The 21,746-nt window shown below is 40.0% G+C and overlaps 1 protein-coding gene across 5 annotated transcripts in view; it reads left to right on the top strand.

Annotated features, from left to right (window-relative positions):
• The window catches only part of SLC39A11 (solute carrier family 39 member 11), a 521,155-nt gene that overhangs the window by 89,130 nt on the left and 410,279 nt on the right, over nucleotides 1–21,746 (top strand). For all 5 annotated transcript variants that reach the window (XM_007482717.3, XM_007482716.3, XM_003340311.4 and 2 more), the window contains one exon: nucleotides 257–415. In XM_007482717.3, the coding sequence (XP_007482779.2) occupies nucleotides 257–415 (159 nt within the window). The remainder of the gene's footprint in view (nucleotides 1–256; nucleotides 416–21,746) is intronic.

The following is a 21,746-nucleotide window of genomic DNA, read 5'->3' on the forward strand; positions in this document are numbered from 1 at the left end:
ATTGCTAACTTTCTACCCAATAGTCACCCATTTTCTAGCTTTACCAAAGGACAGATCTTATTGCTCTACAGTGTTGGCTTTCAGAGGTTCTGAGACTAGACCCATGGTTCTGTGGGCACTTGGTACTTGGAAATAAGTGGTTTGTCAATATGAAGCAACATTATGGGAGTTACGGCATACTTATACTGCTGGCTATCCAGCATGGAAGCTGTCTTGTGATCATTTTGAATGATTGTGGTGGGTTCCTTTCTTCTAGGTCATGCTTGCGGCTTCCTATTGGTCTCTTCTGGCCCCTGCAATTGAGATGGCAGAATCCTCAGGAAATTTTGGTGCCTTTGCTTTCTTCCCTGTGGCTGTTGGCTTTACCCTCGGAGCATCTTTTGTCTACCTGGCTGATATTCTGATGCCTTACTTGGTGAGTAAGCACCGCTCAGCCCCAGGCTGGGCACACAGCCAGGGACACCATGGATGAGAGCTGCAGAGTGCAGGGAAGATGGTTGTTCCTTTGCTTAGTACAGTGCATTTATTCCAGGTGGGAGATATTTAGGCACACATACATAGTTACTGTGTATAATGTTCTCCTGGCTCTGCTTATTTCATTCCAAGTATGCCTAAAACAGAAGCTTTGTCAAATAGGTAATGATTTATAAACAAATTTTGGAATGCTTTGAGAGTGCTTTTATTTAAAGAAATCTTTCTTTAAGAGAAATCTTCTTTAAAGTGAAAACTCTTTTTTGTGATGTGAATAATATACTCTTCCTCCTCCTCATTTCCATTTACCTGCCTGGTTTGTTCAGATTTTTATATGTCAGATTTCATCATAAAAAAGAGGCCTGCCTGAATTAGTGCAGTATGGGTATGTGTATGTTTGAGTACCAACAATAAAGGAGTAGAAGATATGATTTCTCTTTCAGAGAGCTAAGAGAATTGTAACAGGGATGTAACACATATCAGGAAAATGCCTTCAGAACTGACAGAGCAGAACTTCTCATCAAGTTTGAATTAATACCATCCAAACCATGTCTTTGAGTCCTAAAAGAATGCAGAGAAGAGGCCCTCGGGGTCACCAAGGGGAGTCAGGCATCTTGGACATTTCCCTTGTGGGGGACTCTGAGCTGGATTACCAAGAGCTTGTTGGAGTATCAATGCTTTTAAGCAACAAAAAGACCCTAGTTTTTGGACCTTGAAGCAATCTTAGAAGTCATCACATCTCCCCTTTACTAATGAAAGGAGGTTGAAGTGACTTGCCTAGGGAGTAAGGGGCAGGACTGGGATTTGAACTCAAGTTTTCTGACTCCAGAATCAGTATGTATTCTTTCTGCTACATTGTAGAGTATCAGTCTACAGTTTGGTTGTGGCTATTTTATAAAGATACCTAAATATAAATGAAAACAAATGCCTCTGCATCACACCTCTAACCTAGAAGTTACCCTGGGTACTTTTCCTCGGACACAGGTAGATGAGCTTAAGGTAAGAGTTATATAAGCCTACTCAGCTTGTCGCAGTGAGCCGGTGGGAAGAGGCCATGAGGGATGCTCTGTGTGTTGGGAGAGGAAAGAAAACCAAACCCATCCTCCCTGAATGCTTGCTGAAGAAAATCCTGTTGGCTCACTATTGGTTATGGAATGGCATGGTCAGACTTCTTCAAACAGTGATTCATTTAACCTTGCTGAAGCTTCTCTTGCCTCATCTATAAAATGAAGAGATTCATCTAAACCTCACAAGTTCCTTTTAGGCTTAGAAATTGATTAGCCTGAAACACCAGAGTTTGAAAGGACTCATGATGAAAAATACTATCCACCTCCAGAAAAAGAGCTAATGGATGAGTGCAGGTGGAGCATTTTTTCCCTTTTTCTTTTTTTCCCCTCTCCCCTACTCCAGCCATACATGGCTAATATGGAGTTTTATTTTGCCTGTTTTATAGTTGTAATGGGTTTTTTATTTCTGACCTTCTCCATGAATGGGGGAGCTGGTAGGACAGGGAGGAAATTTGGAGCTGAAAATAAAAAGAAGTTGAATGAAAAAAATGAAAGTATCTTTCAGCTCCAAATCTGTGATCTAAGATCTCAAATCTATCATTCTGTGATCCTAAGATCAAACTTAGTAAGGCTGTGAATGCAAATGCTCAAGCCCTACTTATGGGATTATTTTTCTTTTCTTTTTTCTTTTTTTTCTTCTGTCTTAGAGTCAATACTAAGCATTGGTTCCAAAGGCACAAAAGAGCAGTAAGGGCTTGCCAATGGAATTAAGTAATTTGCCCAGGGTCACACAATCTAGGAAGTATCCTATTTTGTGACCAAATTTGAACCCAGGACCTCTTGTCTCCGGGCACTGAGCCATCTCCTGGCCCTTTTGTGAGATTATTTTTCAACCAAAATATAACTGGGGGAAATAGAATTTTTAAAAATAATTCAGAGTATTTTATTTATTTTTAAATTTTCATTTATTTAATTAGTCAATTTAGAACATTTTTCCTTTGTTATAAGAATCATATTCTTTCCCTCCCCTCCCCCAACCCCTTCTCTTACACGTGCAATTCCACTGCATTTTTTACATGTGTCCTTGATCAAAACCTATTTCCATGTTGTTGATATTTGCACTTGGATGTTCATTTAGAGTCTACATACCCAGTCATATTCCCATCGACCCATGTAATCAAGCAGTTGTTTTTCTGCTGTGTTTCTACTCCCAGTTTTTCCTCTGGATGTGGATAGTGTTCTTTCTTGTAAATCCCTCCGAGTTGTTCAGGATCACTGCATTGCCACTAATGGAGAAGTCCATTACATTCAATTGTACCACAGTGTATCAGTCTCTGTGAACAATGTTTTCCTGGTTCTGCTTCTTTCGCTCTGCATCACTTCCTGGAGGTTGTTCCAGTCTCCATGGAATTCCTCCACTTTATTATTCCTTTTTGCACAATAGTATTCCATCACCAACATATACCACAATTTGTTCAGCCATTCCCCAATTGAAGGGCATCCCCTCATTTTCCAATTTTTGGCCATCACAAAGAGTGCAGCTATGAATATTTTTGTACAAGTCTTTTTCCTTATTATCTCTTTGGGGTACAAACCCAGCAGTGGTTGGATTAAAGGGCAGATGGTCTTTTAGCGCCCCTTGGGCATAGTTCCAAGTTGCTCTCCAGAATGGTTGGATCAATTCACAACTGGGGGGGGGGGAAGAGATATAATTAGCAAGTTGCTGCACGTATAAAAAAAAATAGACCAAATAGGGTTCTAGTGATCTGTATGTACAATTTGTGTTTGTCTGCAGTGTCATGACATTTTGATGCCAGTGGCCAATGAGGCAGCCAGAGGTTCAGCTTTTTTCTTGGGGAAACACTCCAAGCCCTTGGAAATCTTGCCTAGTGGGCTCAGAGCCAGGGAGGATCAACGAGTGCTTCTCCTGTTTGGCAGAGACCCACTTATTCTGGCCAGTGGGGAGAAGAGGGCAGCGTGTGGGTGTGCGGAGAACTCTTATAATTTATAGGAATGATTATCTAGGCTAAGTTGCCTTTTTCTAAGATTGTAACCATAGTGACAACATGTTGTCCCATCTAACTGTGATCCCATACTCAGGCTGTCAAGTCCTCTGCGTGGTAAGGAGCCTGGGAAGTTCTGGACATGAGCTTCCGTCCCTCATGCCTGCCGGCGGCACCACTGAGCTTCTGTGGAAGCTCTTCACTGGGTCACGGGCTGTCATCTCGGATGGGAACTGCGCTGAGCCAGGGCCATCTCAGTAGGGGAATTTTCTGGCCACCGAGGGTCAGCTGAGAGTTTCTGTGTAGTCCCCAGCCTATTTGCCGGCTCCACGGGAGACTGTCTCTTGCAGCCTCTCCCTTTGCAAGGACTACAGACTGCCCATCACCGGAGGGGGCCCTTGCTGGGTTGGATCAGCTGCATAGAATGAATTATTTTCCCTGGATTGTGTAAATAGTTACTGCCTCATTTTTGTCCTGGTTCTACCTTTCCTTTTGCTTCCTTCCATTTTATTTTTTTCCTTTTTGTCACTTTCCTTCCTGTTTGTTCATTCCCAGGCCGGTCCGCAGGAGGTGGTCCTGAGGTTGAGGAAGGCAGATGAGCTTGGGAGGCTAGAGCTGCAGCGGCCTGTGCCGCTGTGGGTGTTTGGGCTTAGTCTGCCATTAATGGGGCGAGCCTCCGCTTCCTTGGCCAGAGCGGGAGCAGCCTGGCCCAGGCTGCTAGTGGAGCAGGTCAGAGCTCCCTGGCCAGGGAGAGAAGCACCAGGCCCGGGAAGAGCCCTGGCATTTCTTGCTGGGCCTTCCAGGAACCAAAAAGCTGCCAGTGCCATTCCTTATCCATTTCTGTGTACATGGATATGCGTCTTTTATATACCTAGTTAATAATAATAATATAATAGCTACCATTTCTTAAAAACAAAAAAACAATGGCCACTGCCATTCCTCACTGATTATCTGCCATCTACTCTGTTTTTAATGTACCTAGTTAATAATAGCTGCCATTTCTATCATGATAGTTGGGGCAGCTAGATGGCACAGTGGATAAAGGGCTGGGCCTAAAGTCAGGTAAGCTCATCTTCCTGAGTTCAAATCCTCCAGCCTCAGACACTTACTAGCGGTGCAACCCTGGGCAAGCCACTTTACCCTGTTAGCCTCAGTTTCCTCATCTGTAAAACGAACTGGAGAAGATTTACCTTTAGGTCATCAACTCTAGTCTCCTTGTCAAGAAAACCCCAAATGAGGCTACAAAGAGTCAGACAACTGAAAACGGCTGAATTCACTGCATACAACCACTGTGCTAAGTACTTTACAACTATGATTTCATTTGATCCTTAAAATAAGCCTGGGAGGTAGGTGCTGTTATTTTACAAATAAGGAAACTGAGGCAGAGACTCAGCGACTTGCTCACGGTTGCCATGCTAGTAAGTGATTGAAGTTGGACTTGAACTCAGGTCTTTCTGATTCCAGGCCTAGAATTCCATCCACTGTACCACCAGCTGCATCCTTTGAAGGCAGAGACTTATGATTTTACCTTTCTTTGACTTCCTGGTTCTCAACATCCTTAATATGATGCTTGTTGTCTTGTTGACTTTTTCTTTAATCCCTTACCTTCCATTTTAGAATTGATACTAAATATTAGTTCCAAGCCAGAAGAGTGGTAAGGGCTAGGCAAAGTGATATGCCCAGGGTCACACAGCCAGAAAGCACCTGAGGTCAGATTTGAATTCAGGACCTCCTTCCTGTGTATAGACTCTCAATCCTTCCACAATTTGTCTTTTTTTTTTTTTAAACCCTTACCTTCTGCCTTAAAATCAATAGTATGTATTGATTCCAAGGTAGAATAGTGGTAAGGGCTAGGCTATAGGGGTTAAATGACTTGCTCAGGGTCACACAGCTGGAACTGTCTGAGGCCAGATTTGAGTCCAGGATCTCCTGTCTCTAGTTTTGGCTCTCAATTTATTGAGCTACCCAGTGGCCCCCTCCCGCAGTTAAATCTTAAGAGTTGAATCATTTGAGCACTGACAGTTTAGTGACATGCCCAAGGTCACACAGTACCAGAGATTTGAAAGGACTTTTTGACTTTGTGGTCAGCTCTCTATCCACTGTTCCATCTTGGCTCTCTCTCTCTCTCTCTCTCTCTCTCTCTCTCTCTCTCTCTCTCTCTCCCCTCTCTCTCTCTCTCTCTCTCTCTCTCTCTCTCTCACTCTCACTTTCTCTCTCTCTCTCTCTCTCTCTCTCTCTCTCTCTCTCTCTCCCTCTCTCTCTCTCTCTCTCTCTCTCTTTCTCTCTCTCTTCCTTCCCCACCCAAATAATTATATTCATAATTAGTGCAGTCATTAAATGCAAATATTGTGGAAGTGGGGAAGTGGAACAAAAACAGTTGGATGACTTTCAAATTTATTTTCCTTGCTTATATTTTTCATTTCATCAGTAAAATCGAAAACTCCATGATACCTATCTTAATGAGGTTCTAGTGATTCAACAAAACATTCATAAAGTATCTACTGTGCACAGTCACTAATGCTTAGCAGGAGGGGAAAAATACATAGCCCCAGCCTTCAAAGGAACTTAAAACCAATATCATATTCTTGTTTCCCTATTATTAGTAAATATTTTTGGTTCCTTGGGGCTAAGGGCTGAGGCAGAAGTTTGTTTACACGGGAAGATTTCCTGGTGGGACAATGTGAGATCCCTTTCCCTGGTGCTGTGTAGCTGTGCCCAGGGCCAGAGCACTGGTCAGCAGTGCTACCCTGGTCATGGCACTCAGAATGCCCAGACCACACCTTCTGTAGAGTGAAATTTACATCAGACCCTTCCCCAGTGCCCAATGTTAGCCTCCCGGTGCATCATAGATACTCACTTACCTATTAGCCATAGACTGATGTTGGCCTCTACCTGAGGGTAGAGTCGCAGCATGTTAAGAGGGAACAGTAGAGAGAGAGGCCTTTCTGCTCTACTCAGCTTTTGACTTAGCAACAGGAAAGGAGGCCTGGAGGAGTTGTTAACCTGTTGGCTCCTCACCTAAAGACATTTTGACAAACTATATACAAAGCCAAGATGATCCTTAAAAAAAAAAAGGAGATGGGGAACTGAGGCCCAGAGAGAGGGGACCCCCATGGCCTTTGTTGGGTTTCATTTGGCCTTGTTTGGTCTTGGTTGCCTCTTCTTTAAAATGAGTGGCTTGGATGGCTATACTCTCTCCTTTCCTTCCAGTCTGTGATCTAAGATCAGAAATTTGGGATGCTAGGACCTAAAATCCCTTCCAGCTCTGAAACTTACAGGGTATTAAGGGGAAATTAAGGGGACAGCGAGTTGTCTTGGTGGACCAAAGGCCAGGCCCACAGAAGGGATGTCCTGGCTTCCCACTTTCTGGTTGTGGAACTCGGGACAAGTCACTTTTAACCCCATTGCCTTGCTAGTACCACTCTTCTGCCTTGGGACTGACACACTATTGATTCTACATTAGAAGGTAAGGATTTTTTAAAGAGATGAAATTCAGTAGGGCTATAAATAAATACAAATGCACACATTTAAAAGTCCTATACACTGGATTTTTTTCCACCTCTGAAATCCAGGCTGTAAAAGACCTAACTAGCAAGCTGCTGTTCTGGAGGAAAAGACCACAGAGGGGTTCTTGTGGACTATGAACTCAATGTTGTTGGCACCTGGTTATGGCAATTTAATGAAGGAATGGAGTTTTGGACTGTTAATTGGAAAGGTTTAGAGATTGTTCCAATGTAGTAAGACTTGGGCGACTTCATGTGTACTTTTCAGCTTTACTTCTTAGGAAGGAAACTGACTGATAGAAGGGCATTTGGAGAAAGAGTGACCAGGTTGGTTAGGGCTCTGGAAACATGTAGGATCATGGGTGAAGGAATGGGGAAAAGTTTAGCTTGGACAAAACACATGATGTCTTTCTTCCAGAATGTGAAGAAGCATTTCATGTGGAAAGAGAGATTAGGGTGGGTTTTTTTTCCCCCTGTTCAGACCCAAAGAGTCCCAGATGCTTCAAAGATGGATGTCTGACCATGTCACTTCCCTTCCTAAGACCCCAGTGTGCTGGAAGTTTTTCCTTAATTTCTTTCCACATGCCCTTGCTGCCAGTGAAGCTGCCTGGGTATCTTGCCTGCAACCCTTGCCCTCATATATGCAAGTAGACAGGGATCCCTAAAGTCTTTTTTTAAACCCTACCTTCTGTCTTAGAATCAATTCTGAGTATCAGTTTCAAGATAGAAGAGAGGTAAGGGCTAGGAAATTGGGGGTAAGTGATGGCTAAGTGGCTAGAGAGTCAGGCCTGGAATCAGGAGGTTATGGGTTCAATTTTGACCTCAGGCATTTCCTAGCTGTGTGACTGCATAAGTCACTCCAGTTGTCTAGCCCATACATCTCTTCTGCCTTATAACTGATATTTATTATAAAATTTAGGACCAAAAGTAAAAGTTTAAAAAAAATTAACTAAATAAGTGTAAAGGATATTTAGATGATTAAACTTAAACAATTTCTAAGGTAAGTTTTAGCATTTAGATTTCTGACATTATTAAAGTTTAAAACTGCATTAAGACTTTTTAGATAGCTTTTTATAAAAATAGATTTTATGCCAATAAATATAAGGTAATTTTTTCAGTGGAAGCTTTAGCAACTACAATAATCAGAAAAAGTCTCATATGGAAGATGAAGTTTGAGCTGAGCTTTGAAGGAAAATAGGGAATGAAAGAGGTAGAAATCAGGAGGGAGTGGATTCTGGGAATGGGACTGTGAAAAGGCAAAGGAAAGGTAGAAGAGATAGAATGTCATATCCAAAGACTAAAAATATGACTAGTTTGGCTAGACCATAAAGGAGAATAAAGTGTAATAAGTTTGGAAGTATAGGCTGGAGTCATAAAGGAATTTAGATGCTAACAATGGTGTTTATATTTGAAAATCATGTTTACAGGGAGCCATTGAAATTTATTGGGTAGGGGAGTGATCTGACATGACCTGACCGGTGCTTTAGGAATATTATTTTGACTGCTGTGTAGAGGATGGATTTGAGAGGAAAGAGGCCTAAAGCAGGGAGATAAAAAAGAGGAGGCTATGGAAGTAGCCCAGGCAAAGGTGCCTGAAGTGGCTGTGGGAGCAAACAGAAGAGATGTGGGCAGGGGGGCCAGTTTCAGACCCTTTTGGGAAGAGGTGTTATGGCAACCTCTCTTATCGCCTTCCCTTTACTCATAAGCTACCTACCAATGGGACTGTGCCACATTATGCAGTGGTGACTTGCAATGCTGTAGCTGTCAACAAGAAGGTTTCCAAAAGTATAAGACGGTTGAAATACTGAAATGACATGGAAAAAAAAATGGCCAATAGCTGAATATATTATATCAGCTCCAGCTCCCTTCTTATGAAGCCTTTTAAATTTTAATTTTTCTCTTTAGGCTTCAAAGCAAAATATTTCTCCAGCAACATGTTTCCTCCTTAACTGCCTGTCAGGTCAAAGCCATTGTATTTTTGTTAATTTCAGATACATCTAGTCACTCTATTAACTGGTTATTTATTTTAAAATTTGAAATTTGGGAACCAAATGGGAATGACCCTACTTCAGAGGGATATTACCAAAAAGCATCTAAATGTGGAGAATGAAGACTACTTCCCTCTTTTAGGGAAATGTCTTTTTGCCATGCCAAGTGGCTTTTCTTTATCTCAGAGGTAAGATAATGGGAAAGGGACATATTCTTAGAATTTTGTAGTTTAGACTTGAAAGGAACCTTAGTGCTCAAGTCCAATCCCCTCATTTTTGCCAGTCAGGAAACTGAGGCTTAAGGAGGCAAAGGGACCATGCCCACAAGAGACCTGAGAGATCCTGTACTGGGTCAGATCAATGATTCATCCTATCCAATCTTTGTTCTCTGATAGTGGCACCAAGTGATATCTTACAGATATTTAGCAACTTTTTTTTTTTGATGGATAATGAAGATTGTACCTTTTGTACCTTTGTTGCTATCGGAGCAAATTCTTCCAGTAAAGTTCTACTCCAGTGCTTCATCCTAGAGCAGAGATCTTTTTTCTTTAAAAAAAAAAATTCCCCCCCTCTGTTACATGGAAAAACTACTTTTAGCCTTAATTTTTTAAAAAAAGTTTGAGCCAAATTCCAACCATCCTTCCCTCTCCTCCCCGTTCTCTGAGACAGCAAGCAATATGGTATAGGTTTTATATGTGTTATTACATTGTGTCATTTTGTGAAAGAGAACTCAAACAATAAAAGAAAAATGAAGAAATGAAGTAAAACATAGAATGCCTTGGTCTGCATTCAGGCTCCATCTGCTGCTCTTTCTCTGGAGGTGGTTGCCATTTTCTATCATGAATCCTTGAGGATCATCTTGGATTGCTGTATTGCTAAAAAAAGCAAAGTCATTGGGGAATGTTGATCCTCTGATATGGTTGTTTCTGTGTACAGTGTTCTCTTACTTCAGGTGGAGCCCATTTAGGTGGATGACCCTGAGTGGGCCGGCCTTCCCAAGTCTACAAAGATTCATCCCTGGGTTAACTGAAGTGTGATGACTTCTGTAGCTCTTTGGGCTCATTCCCAGCATGCAGACATACAGAGGCATTCTCTGATAGAAACAAAATGGAGCAGAAATGTGAAGGTCTTGAAGTCACAGGGGTTGGTGCAGTGGATAGAAAGCTGCTTTGGGAGACAGGAAGATCAGAGTTCAAATCCAGTATTATACACTTTCTAATTTTGTGATTCTAGGCAAGTCATTTAATTTCCATCTACATTAATTCCCTCATCTTTTAAAAAATATATAAATAAAAATAAAATTTTAAAATATATTTTTAAATAAACCTTTCTATCTTAGAATCAATACTAAGTATGGTTTCCAAGACAGAAGAGCGGTAAGAGCTAGGCAATGGGGGTTAAGTGACTTGCCCAGGGTCACACAGCTAGGAAGTGGCTGAGGCCACATTTGAACCCAGGGTTTCTTGTCTCTGGACTTGGTTCTCTAGCTACTTAGGTGCTCTGGTTCCCTTATCTATCCTTATGGGATAGTAGTAGTCCCTACTTCCTGAGGTTATGATGAGGAAAAGATGTAATAATCTTTGTAAAGTACTTCAGAAAACTTAAAGGGCTTTATGGATGCTTGCTATTAGCTATTTTTAATTCCAGTTTGGAAAAAGCATTTTACTATAATTAGTAATGAATAAGTTAGTATGAGATCTGGAGTCAGGAAGACTCCTCTTTTGGAGTTCTGATCAGCTGTATGGCTGTCACTTCACCCTGGTGGCTTCAGTTTCCTCATCTGCCAAATGAGCTGGAGAAGGAAATGGCAAATCTGGCCTCAGATAGTTACCAGCTATGTGATCCTGGGTAAGTCATTTAACTCTGTTTGCTTCAGTTTCTTTATATGTATAATGAGCTGGAGAAGGAAATGACAAACAACTCGAGGGTCTTTGCCAAGAAAACTCCAAAAGCGGTCCCGAAGAGTCAGACAGAACTGAAAGACCAGACTGAGGTCTCTACTGGGACAGAAGCTCCCAACACTCCTGTATGGTGTCCTCTTCTACAGGGAGTGGCTGCTGGAGGTATGGTCCTTCACCTCTCGTGGAGTCATAAAATGTTGGCGGGGACCCTTCCTTAAAAAGCTGGTTAGAAAAAAGATTACGAGTTTCCTGATTGGGTCATTTTGCTTCAAATGTCTGCAATTGCACTTCTCTGTTTAATTCAACAATTGTGGTAGTTGGAGAAAGACATCTAACCTGAGAGCTATGTTGACCTTTAAGTGTGGTTGTTTTGGGGGCAGCTGGGGGCTCAGTGGGTGGAGAGCCAGGTCTGGAGATGGAAGGTCCTGGGCTCAAATCTGGCCTCAGACACTTCCCAGCTGGGTGACCCTGGGCAAGTCTCTTCACCTCAACTGCCTAATCCTTACTGTTCTCTTGCCTTGGAACTGATATTTAGTGTTGATTCTAAGAAAGAAGGTAAAAGAGTTAAAAAAAAAAGCCTTAATGGTAGACCTACAGCACAGAGGTTTATATTCTGTTATTTTCATATATTCCATTTACCTTCCCTTTATCATCTATAGAATGATGATGATGATAATATATCTAAAATTTATTTCGCAGAATTCACCTCTAGGGGTTTACTTTGATTCTTGCAATTAATTCTCAGATCTCTATTGTCAGCCTTGATTTGTTCCCTGAGCTCCAGGCTGGCATTGCCAACTGCCTTTTGGACATCTTGACCCGAGTGTTCTCTAGTCATCTCAACCTCAAGGCCTGATTGTCTCTTGTCTTGCCCTAGACATATTGCTGAGTTAGATTTAGTTTCAAATGTTATAATAATATTTAAATGATTTTCAAGCTTTAAAGTGACATATGAATATCAAACTGTTGTTATTGTTGACTTATTATTTTCACTCTTCTCATCATTTTTGATAGTTTAGATAGAAATGTTTGTAGGAAAAACTGCCATCTTCCTATTCTTTTATATTTAATGTTCGGTACTCTCTTGAAGAGGTGGATAAAATAACTGCTCTTTGTAATTGAGTTGTGATGTAAACTCACTGAAAAGCTTCTTTGGGGAACATCTCTAGGAGCAGCCAGGACAAGAGGGCTCATGTGTACCTCATCTTGTACTTCAGCAACGATTTTAATTTGTCAACTCAGTATCTATATTTTAAAAGCTTTTCATTTCACAGAGCTTGAAGTTTATGAGAATTCAGTATGGTGGTGTCCATTAAAAACATTTTTCTTCAACTTTTATGGATCCATGCTCTATCTGACTGAGTACAGGTAGTAGGTCAGCCTGCTTTACAGTCTGTTTCTAGTACAGTTTATTTGTTGAATTTTCAAGCATATCTAAGGTCTGAATTCTAAGTACGGAGACTTATCTTTATTTTTTTTTTAAACCCTTACCTTCTGTCTTAGAATCACTACTGTGTATTGGTTCCAAGGCAGAAGAGTGGTAAGGGCTAGACAATGGGGGTTAAGTCACTTCCCCAGGGTCACACAGTAAAGAAATGTCTAAGGCCACATTTGAACCCAGGACCTCCTGTCTCCAGACCTAGCTCTCAATATATTGAGCCACCCAGCTTCCCCCAGTCCCTCTTTTCAAGGATCTCATTGTCTAGTCGGGGAGACTGTGAAAACAGCTAAATAATTCACCGAAGGAAGGCACTAGCATTTAGAAGAATTAAGAAAGAATTCTTAGAGAAAGTGGGATTTTAACTGAGACTTGAAAGAAAACTGGGGAATCCAGGAGGAAGTAATGAAGAGAGAGAATTCCAGCCAGGAAAATGCCAATGTTGGGAGATTAGCATCGTGTAAGAAAAACAGTAAGGAGGCCAGTGTCACTGGATGACAGAAGCATGGAGGTGAATATGGTATAAGAAAACTAGGTGCTTTATGGGGAGAGAAAGCTAGTCCTAGAGACAGAAGGTTCTGGGTTCAAATTTGACCTCAGATACATACAGATAGTTGTCTGATCTTCTGTCTTGGAACTGATACTTAATATGAATTCTGATACAGAAGGTAAAGGTTTAAGAAAGAAAAAAAGAAAGAAAGAGAGAAAGAAAGAGAGACACAGAGAGAGACAGAGACACAGACACAGACACAAAGAGACCTTAAAGGAAGAAGACTAGATTTTGAAGGGCTTCGAATAACAAACTGAGGATCCAGTAGGTAATAGGGAGTCCACTGGAGTTTTTTGAGTAAGTGTATTTGGGAGGGGTGTGTGTGACATGACCTTTACTTTAGGAAGATTATTATTTTTTTTCTCAGATAAAGTAGGTTTAGTCTTAGAGAGAGTAAGTGGCAAAGAGGTAACCTAGCTCCTGGTTTTTGGATGACTTTTTCTCCATATGTGAGGAAAGGTTGCTTCCATGGCATCATCTTTTCTAGCTCCTTTGTGAGTCATTAATCTGCATCCAGTTGGTCCTTAGTTTCAAACACAGATACTGACATGAACTGAACAAGAGTTACTATCTGTGGATAGATGAGGGGTCCAGATTTCTCCTGATGCTTTCAAACTCGAAAGTGGGAGAGAGGGAGAAACAAGGCTAAGGTTAAAGTTTCTTTTCTTCTTCCCTCTAGGTGGTCCCTTCTTGGGGAGGAGTACCAATTAGAATTCCACACATTCCAATATCTGGAATTTAGGAAGATTATTTTGACAGCTTAGTGAATGACAAAGAGAAAGCTGGGACAGGATGACCAAAGAGTAGGTTATTGTAAGAATCTAGGCATGAGGTAATGAGGGCTTATCCTCGGATGGCATTGTGCTAGTTGTGTCAGTCAAAACAGCATTTATTAATCACTCGCTATGTTCTGGGCACTGTGCTAAGCCCCGGAAAGAAAAAAAGGAAAGACACTATCCTTGCTGCCTTCAAAAAGCTGAATTTCAAAATACTTGGATACTATTTTGCCAGGTGTTTTGTCATTTTAATTTCTTTCATTTTTGCAATAGCTCTACAGGCTGGTTGTAGCAATGATCAGTTTAAGTGAAGACTTCTAATGACCTGAGGTTCTTCAATTTTTCCTTCTTTGGGTTTTAGGAACTCCTTGACTCTTCATCTCATTTTATCTAATCTGGCTTAGAGATGTGGTTGTTTCTTATGAGGATACTGTTGACAAAAGCCAGTCTAGAGCCTTTGCCTAGAGCTGATGAGGTCTATTTACAGTTTTGTTATGCAATAGTACTGTGTGTAATGAAAGGATTTAGGTCTTCAGGCCATTTCAGCCACTCTTGGGGTTGTCTACTTTCACCAATTAGTGCCATCTGTACCTAAACATTTCCAGCAGGTTGGATAATAGTATTTCTGATTCATTCTGATGTTTCTTATCTCCATGTGGTACCTGAACTTGATGGAGAGTCACAATGGTTTTGATGATGGTCAGCCAACAGCCCTCTGCTACCCTTTTTATTTCATTGTCTCTGAGGAACAGTTACATTAGAATTTCTGAGGTGCTAACCAAGTCCATGCTGTCTCTAGAGTCTATTTTGCCAGCATTTCAGGGTTCCTGCCAGGCCTTCACAACCACCATAACAATTTCAGCAATAACTAAGATCCCACTATTCATCACCTTGGCTGGTATTCCCCTACTTTGCTGTCTTTTCCCAAATTTTCTTCTCCTACCTGTAAGAATTTAAATAATATTTCTACCCAGATATATATTTTATAAAGTTTATTAGGAAAGGTAGACAATCATTCCTATAAGTAACCTGACCACTTGTTCCCCAGCCTGCAAGTCTCTTCCTGCCTGCCCTGTTCCTGACTTCTTCCTTCTTCCCTTTATACTCAGTTCTCCCCCCCATCCCATTCTCCCTCTCAAGCCCAAAGCCTTGACTTTTATTGACATACAGAACGTACATGGAAGCAAACCTGGGGCAACTATATTATCACCAGAATGTTTGATGGGCAAGTGAATCTATTCCGGAGGGGGAGGGGGTGAACTTCCTTGACACATACCTTTGGTGTAGATAGGCTAGACTTTGGGCTTTTTTGTTACTATATTCTTGAAAATAGGGGAGCAGAATTAAAGCTACTATAAAGACAAAATGTTAGAGAATAGGAAAAACAGTCTTAAGAGTTTCAGTTGGTTTAACATCCTGATTTAGGGATCATGGAGGAATTTAGTCTGTATTCTCAAGGCATTTACAGTCTAAATTAAATGGTTCTGGTAAAAGCCCTGAAAGGTGACCAGTCATGAAATTAGGTTGGGAGTTCTCTCTTTTGGTTTTTCATTTTCCATTTCCATTTTTCATTCTCTTCCTTCTCACCTTATATCAAGGTTCCTTATTTCTGTATCCTAGAATTTGAGCCACCTTCAAAGCCCTGCACAGGTGCCACTTCTGAAACTTTCAACTTCCCCCTTTTTACTCTTCCCTTCGTCAAATTAATTTCTGTTTACTTAAACATTTGCATTTTGTATCTTCCTGGTAGAATGGAAGCTTCCCGAAGGAAGGGACTGTTTTATTTTTATCTTGCATTCCCAGCACCTTGCATAGTGCCTTGCATTTGGTAAAAGCTGCAAAAATATTTATTATATTGCTTTTGGGGAGGAAATACTTGAAAGTTTCATGTCTGTGATCTCATTTGTCTTCTCATGTCTCCATTTTTAGGATGAAGGAATTAAGACTCAGAAATGGCAAGAAAATCATATAAAGTACTAAGTAAGCACCAGCTGGTGAGACTTTTCTTTCTAAATAGAATCTATGAACACTAGGGCTATATTCTTTATGGCCATTCCAACAGGAATTGGATTTTGATGGTGGAGTGAATGTTCACTCCTGGGAACGCCAACCCCTGAGTTAGCAGCAGATGTGTTTTTTGTGTTTAGGTATATGTATTGTTGAGCAGAGACTGATCTGTTAAGGACATAGCTTGCCTCTCCCTTCTGATGGCTTCTCCAAACAAATTGATGGTTCCTCTTGAAGGAGAGTGAGGTCAAAGGTGCTGCCTTCATGCTGGAGCTTTCCCCCTCAGCTACAGTCCTTTCATTTACCAACTGCCACACTCATTAGAAGATTTTCTTGTTCATGTGCACAGGCTTTCCTTAAGTCTAGGGTCCGTCATATACCCCAGTTCCTCTAGGCTAGATAGCAGTATTATTCTAGCCACACATGACCAGACTCTACCTTACAGAGGGACTGAAAGGAATTCTCTAGTTCTTTTTGTTTGAAAACTGTCAAACCGGGTAATGAGGCATATGCCCCTTGGATGGATGTGGATGGCCAAGCCCTGTGGCTCACAGCTAAGATATAGCATTTCTCTAGGCCAAAAGTTAACCTTTTTTAGTGTCATGGGCTCCTTTGTCAATATGGCAGAACCTATGTGCTTCTTCTCAATATAATATTTCTAAATGCATAAAATAAAATATATAGGAATACAAAGGAAACTAGTTATATTGAAATATAGTTATTAAAAAACCAAGTTCTTGGCTTGTTAAGAACGACTGACCTAAATGGATTTCCTAAAACGCTGTGGTTAAGCACTTGCTCACACTCTTCGCTGTGAGATCAGTTGTTAAGGTACGGAGGAGAGAAGGGGGTGTAGTTTATTACCTTGGACTCTGTCTGATTGAGTTGTAATCTCTAGATACCTTGAGGATTTGTGTCCTTCCCCTTTTCCTCCCATCTCCATTCATCTCCCCTTACCTTTTGTCTATCAAAGAAAGATGGCCAAGTCTGTAAAAGTCATGAGGAAACTACATGTGTTCCTGAAAACCCCAAGGTTTCTCTTTTCTCCTTACCCCAACATCGTCACTGCCAGCTGATGGTTGATGGCTCCTGTAGCTTGGCCGTAGGGAACGCAATCTTCTCTGGGTTTTAATTAGCAGGTACTGAGTGGGGAGCTGTAACCTCCTGATCTCAAATGTTGGCTCAGACATGGGCACAGAGGTTGCATACATTGGAATAATTGGATGGGAATTCTGGTGCTTGAAGAAGGTGGAGGTGATTTATAGCAACCAGTGGGCTGTGTGACTTTGTTAGCCCAAGAAAGAAACTGGTTTTATCCTTGATTGAGGGGGTCTGCTGTGCGGACAAAGCCTCCTCCCTTCCAGTGGACAGGAAAACACTTTTCTCAGGCAGAGCTGGCTGTGCCTGGTGTACAGTAACAATCCCATCTCTGTAACACTTCTCTTCCAAAGTTACTAAGTAGGTCTTATGGAGATTCTTGTGGAAGCGAGACTGGGAGCCCTTGTCCCATGCCAGCGATCACATGAAGCTGTGATGAGACTCTAGCCCTAAGCAGTCCCTGTGCTTTTCTCCTAAGTTAGCAGACATGATGCTGCTCAAGCCAATCTAAGGACAGACATTTTTGCTTGCCGTTTTGCCTTCCGCAGAACATAGGTGTTGCTCTGTGTTCCAGAAGCCATCTGGAACCAAAGGATGAAGGTTTTCAAAGCTCTTCCCAGCAATTTGCTCTCTTCATAGGCACCTCATTCCAGGGGGCACTTAGGGAGAAGTGACGGGTTTGTGGCCAGAAGTAGAAGGCCTCCAGGTTAGAACAAGCAGGAAAAGGATTGATGGTTGCAAGCTAACCAAACTGGGGGCAGTAGATGGAGGGATACTTAAGCATAGAGGAAAATACAGAATTGGCATTTAGAAAGGAAGATACTGCTGAACCTGCTGCATTTGCATGAGGTTGATGCTGTCCACACTCAACCAATAATTAAAAAAAAAAAAACCATTTACCTTCTGTCTTAGAATCCATACTGTGTACTGGTTTCAAGGTAGAAGTATAGTAAGAGCTAGGAAATGGGGGTTAAGTGATTTGCCTAGGATCACATAGCTAAGAAGAATGTGAGGCTAGATTTGAACCCAGGACCTCCTGTCTATGTTTTTCAGTACACTGAGCCACCTAGCTTCCTCTCTCATATTCATTTTTTAAAGCAAGGAGCAGTGTGATACTGGTATTATGGTATATTAAGAGTAGTTGGGTTAATGGGATCAATTTGAAGGAGGGAGAATTCCCTCATTTTACAGATATAAAACAAGAAGTTAAGATGTTCAATGATTCACTCAAGGCTGTACAGCAAGTAAGTGGCAAAACTGAGATTTGAACCCAAGCCCTTTGATTTCAATTCCATTGCTCTTCCAACAATACCAGGGGGAGAGAGCCTAAACAGGGAGGGTCAGTGGTGGACCCAAGCTCATATGTTGGTAGCAAATACTAGAGCCAGGATTGAAACCTTGTTTTCTGACTTCACATTCATTCTTTCCACTGTTCCATTGTGCTTCTCATTTTCCTTGGAAATAAGCTTACAAGCCTTCTAATTCAACTTCATCATTTTATAGAGGACAAAACCAAGGTCCAGAGAAAGACTATCAGATCCAGAGCTGGATAGGATCTTAGAGATCATCTTGCCCATGTCCTTCCTTTCATGGATAAGGAAACAGTCTTAGACTAAGAAATGATTTGCTGAAGGTTGCTGTAGGAAATGACTTTAGTGCTGTGCATTTTAGATCTTAAATCTGACAAGAAACATTCGACTTGATTAAACAGTTTCTGTCCACAGTAACAGTACTTATTCACCCACCCACATTTCTTTCAGTATGTGTGTGTGTGCACGTCCTAAATAGGAACTTGACTGATCCATAACAATATAGAGGTAGTTGTCAAATTTTCTGGGGAATGAGTTAAGATTGAATATTCACATAGGTGCAAGGGAAATGAACTTCCAGTTAAAACGTGAAATGATTGGAGCTCAGTTATCCCACAAATACTCTAATAAAAGGGAAAAAAAATAAATGTACCAGAAGATCAAGAAAAGTGACAAAAGAAAATCAAAGAGAAATGACTGTAAGTTCCCCATCTAATTCAGAGCTTTACAAAATGATGGAAGATTCCAGGCACTTTGAATGAAGACAAGTGAGGGGAGGTAGAAGCTAGGTGTCCAGGAAGCCTGTTCTAGAAACATAGCAAGAGGTAGTACTGATACAGGATCCAGGAACTGTAGTACACAGAATATCTGCACCAGAGTCACTAATGGGAGATAGGGCCAGCGTAACCTCTGGAAAATAAAGTACATGTGGTTTTTCAGGACTGCTACCAGGAAATTGATTACATGTTGTTGGAGCCTGCCAGAGCCATATTAATGGTTGGAGACAACTCCCAACTGGAGAATGTGCAAGAAAAGATAAAGAAGGACCCAAGACCAAAACCTGAGTCAAACCAATAGGAAACTCTGAAGCAAAGTATAAGAGAATATGATGGAAGAGAAAATATATATATCAGTCACAATCCTAAATGTGAATAGGATAAATACTTATAAAAGGGCGAAAGATAGTAAAATGGATTTGAATAAAATCCAAGAATATGTTATTTATAAGAAATACATTTTAAATATAAAAATATATTCTAAGCCAAAATAAGACACTGGACAGGAATTTATTGTGCCTTAAGCAAGTTAAAAAAAACAAAACAACATACACACAACAGGGGTAGTAATCATGACCTCAGATAAAGCAGCAGAATAAATAGACATGGTTAAAGGAGATAAGAAAGATTTATATGATGTTTAAAGATGCCATTGGTAATGAAATAATATACTAAGATCGCTACACTAAATAGCATGATGTCTTAAGTTTTTGAAGGAAAAATTAACCAATAATTAGACAATAAAACTATAGTAAATACATATTTATAAATACAGTATATATATTTAAAAATTCAGTGTACCCCTCTTAAACATAGACAAAAACCTCAAAACATAAACAAGAACATTAAGGACCAAAATGGAATTTTTATGAAAAGTAGATGTGAAAGATCTTTGCTGATTCCTGGATGGTATTTAAAAAGAGTATATATATTTCTTAGCCATGTGTGACGTCTTTACAAAACTTTACCACACATTAGAGCAAAATCTATCATAAAAGGCATAAAAACAAATATTAGATATATCTTTCATTAACTACAGTGCAACAAATATTCTGATCAATAAAAGGCTTTTGAAAAAATGATCCCAACTGGAATAGAAACTAAATAATTTAATTCTAAAAAATTGGTAAGTCAGCAAATTATAGAGTAATAGTTTCATTGCTGAAAATGACAGCAGTAAGACAACATAGCAAAATTTTCTAGATGTTATTAAATAGGAAAAATGTCTAAAAGAAAGAAAAACTTAATGAATTGTGCAAAAAGACCCTAGGAAATTAACAAATGGAAAAAACCCTAAAATAGAAATTCTGAAAATCAAAGATTAGCAATTAAGAAAACAAATAGAAAAATTGAATTATTGAATGAAACTAGAATGTGTCTTTTTTTGAGGGAGAAGGAAGCTAGGAAAACTGCTAGCTAATTCAACTTAAAAAAAAAAAGAGATAAAGGAAAACCAATTATAAAGATCCAAAAACAAAAAAGAGGACAGTCTGCAATAGATGAAGAAATGAAGGAAATTATTAGTAATTATTTTATCTGGTTACATATAAATAGGTAAAGCTTAAACACTTATGTGTCAGGCACTGTACTTAGCAGTAGGAATACAAATAAAAGCAAAGGGACCATTCCTTACTTGTAAGGTGCACACATTCAATAGATAAAAATGCACATGACAAAAGAGCTGAAAAATGGAGATAAAGGGAAGGGACTTATGTGAATCCAAGTATAAAAGTCCAGAGAATCAAGAGCAGAGCCAGGGTAAAACCAAGGATGTTTATTATCATCATCACTATTGTTTGATTTAAACATAGAAATATCGATATGACACCAAAAAGAAAATAGAATTAACAAGGCAAAGAGGAAATAAAATTATTTGGCTTTGCATGCAAAAATTTACTTAAAGAACTCTAGGGATTCAACTAAAAGTAATTGAACCAATAACTTTAGCAAACTAGCAGATCACAAAGTAAACCCTGTATGCTTAAAAATTAATATACAATAACTCCAAGCATCATAATAACATTTATTAATAATAACTAAAATAAAAAGCTAGAGTAAAAAGGGAGCTAACTCAGCCATGGTCATGAGAGGCCACACAACTCTATACAATATGCAAGCACACAAGATGGGAATGAAAGGGAAAGGGAAGCTAGGAGATGAAGTCCAAAGGTTCAAGATTTCTATTTGTACACCCTATATACTACCAAGAAAATCCAGCAGTAGGAAATGGAAAGAGATATCCCATTCAAAATAAGTATATGTATACAACTATAAAACATTCTTTTTAATTCTTCAAGAAATAAAAAAAAGAGCATGGCAAAGATAAGGTAGTTCTTATTCAGGTAAATTTCATGCCCATTTTGAACAGAAGAAGTCATCCTAAGATAGCCTCATGCCTTGTTGCTAGTGGCTGGAGCCACCAGTTCAAGCAGAGTCTTTGTGGTGTTTGCAACATACAAAGTATAGATAATCTCTTTTGGTTTCATCAGTCAAGAGAATAATTTCCATAGGTTCAAACCACCTTTGGTAGGACAGGAATAAAGATGGAGCTCACTTTATGTTGTCAATGAGTTCTTGAAAAGTTGTATTTAAAGCATAATTTTACAAATTGAATTCTAGTTTCCATATACTAACTTACGTTGTGATTAAAGCAACACTACAGTTATTCTTGCTATTCAGTAATAAAATTTTTGATGATGATGATGTATTTTTTGCCTTGAATTACTTAAATTGAAATACACCTTTAATAGCAGTACAATTTGCCTCATCATTTATTCCTTTTTTTTTTAAACCCTTACCTTTTGTCATAGAATCAATACTGTGTATTGGTTCTAAGACAGAAGAGCAGTAAGGGCCAGGTGTTGGAGGTTAAATGACTTGCCCAAGGTCACAAATAGGAAATGTCTAAGACCAGAGTT

This window comes from Monodelphis domestica, chromosome 2, assembly GCF_027887165.1.
Source record: "Monodelphis domestica isolate mMonDom1 chromosome 2, mMonDom1.pri, whole genome shotgun sequence".
Lineage (NCBI taxonomy): Eukaryota > Metazoa > Chordata > Mammalia > Didelphimorphia > Didelphidae > Monodelphis > Monodelphis domestica.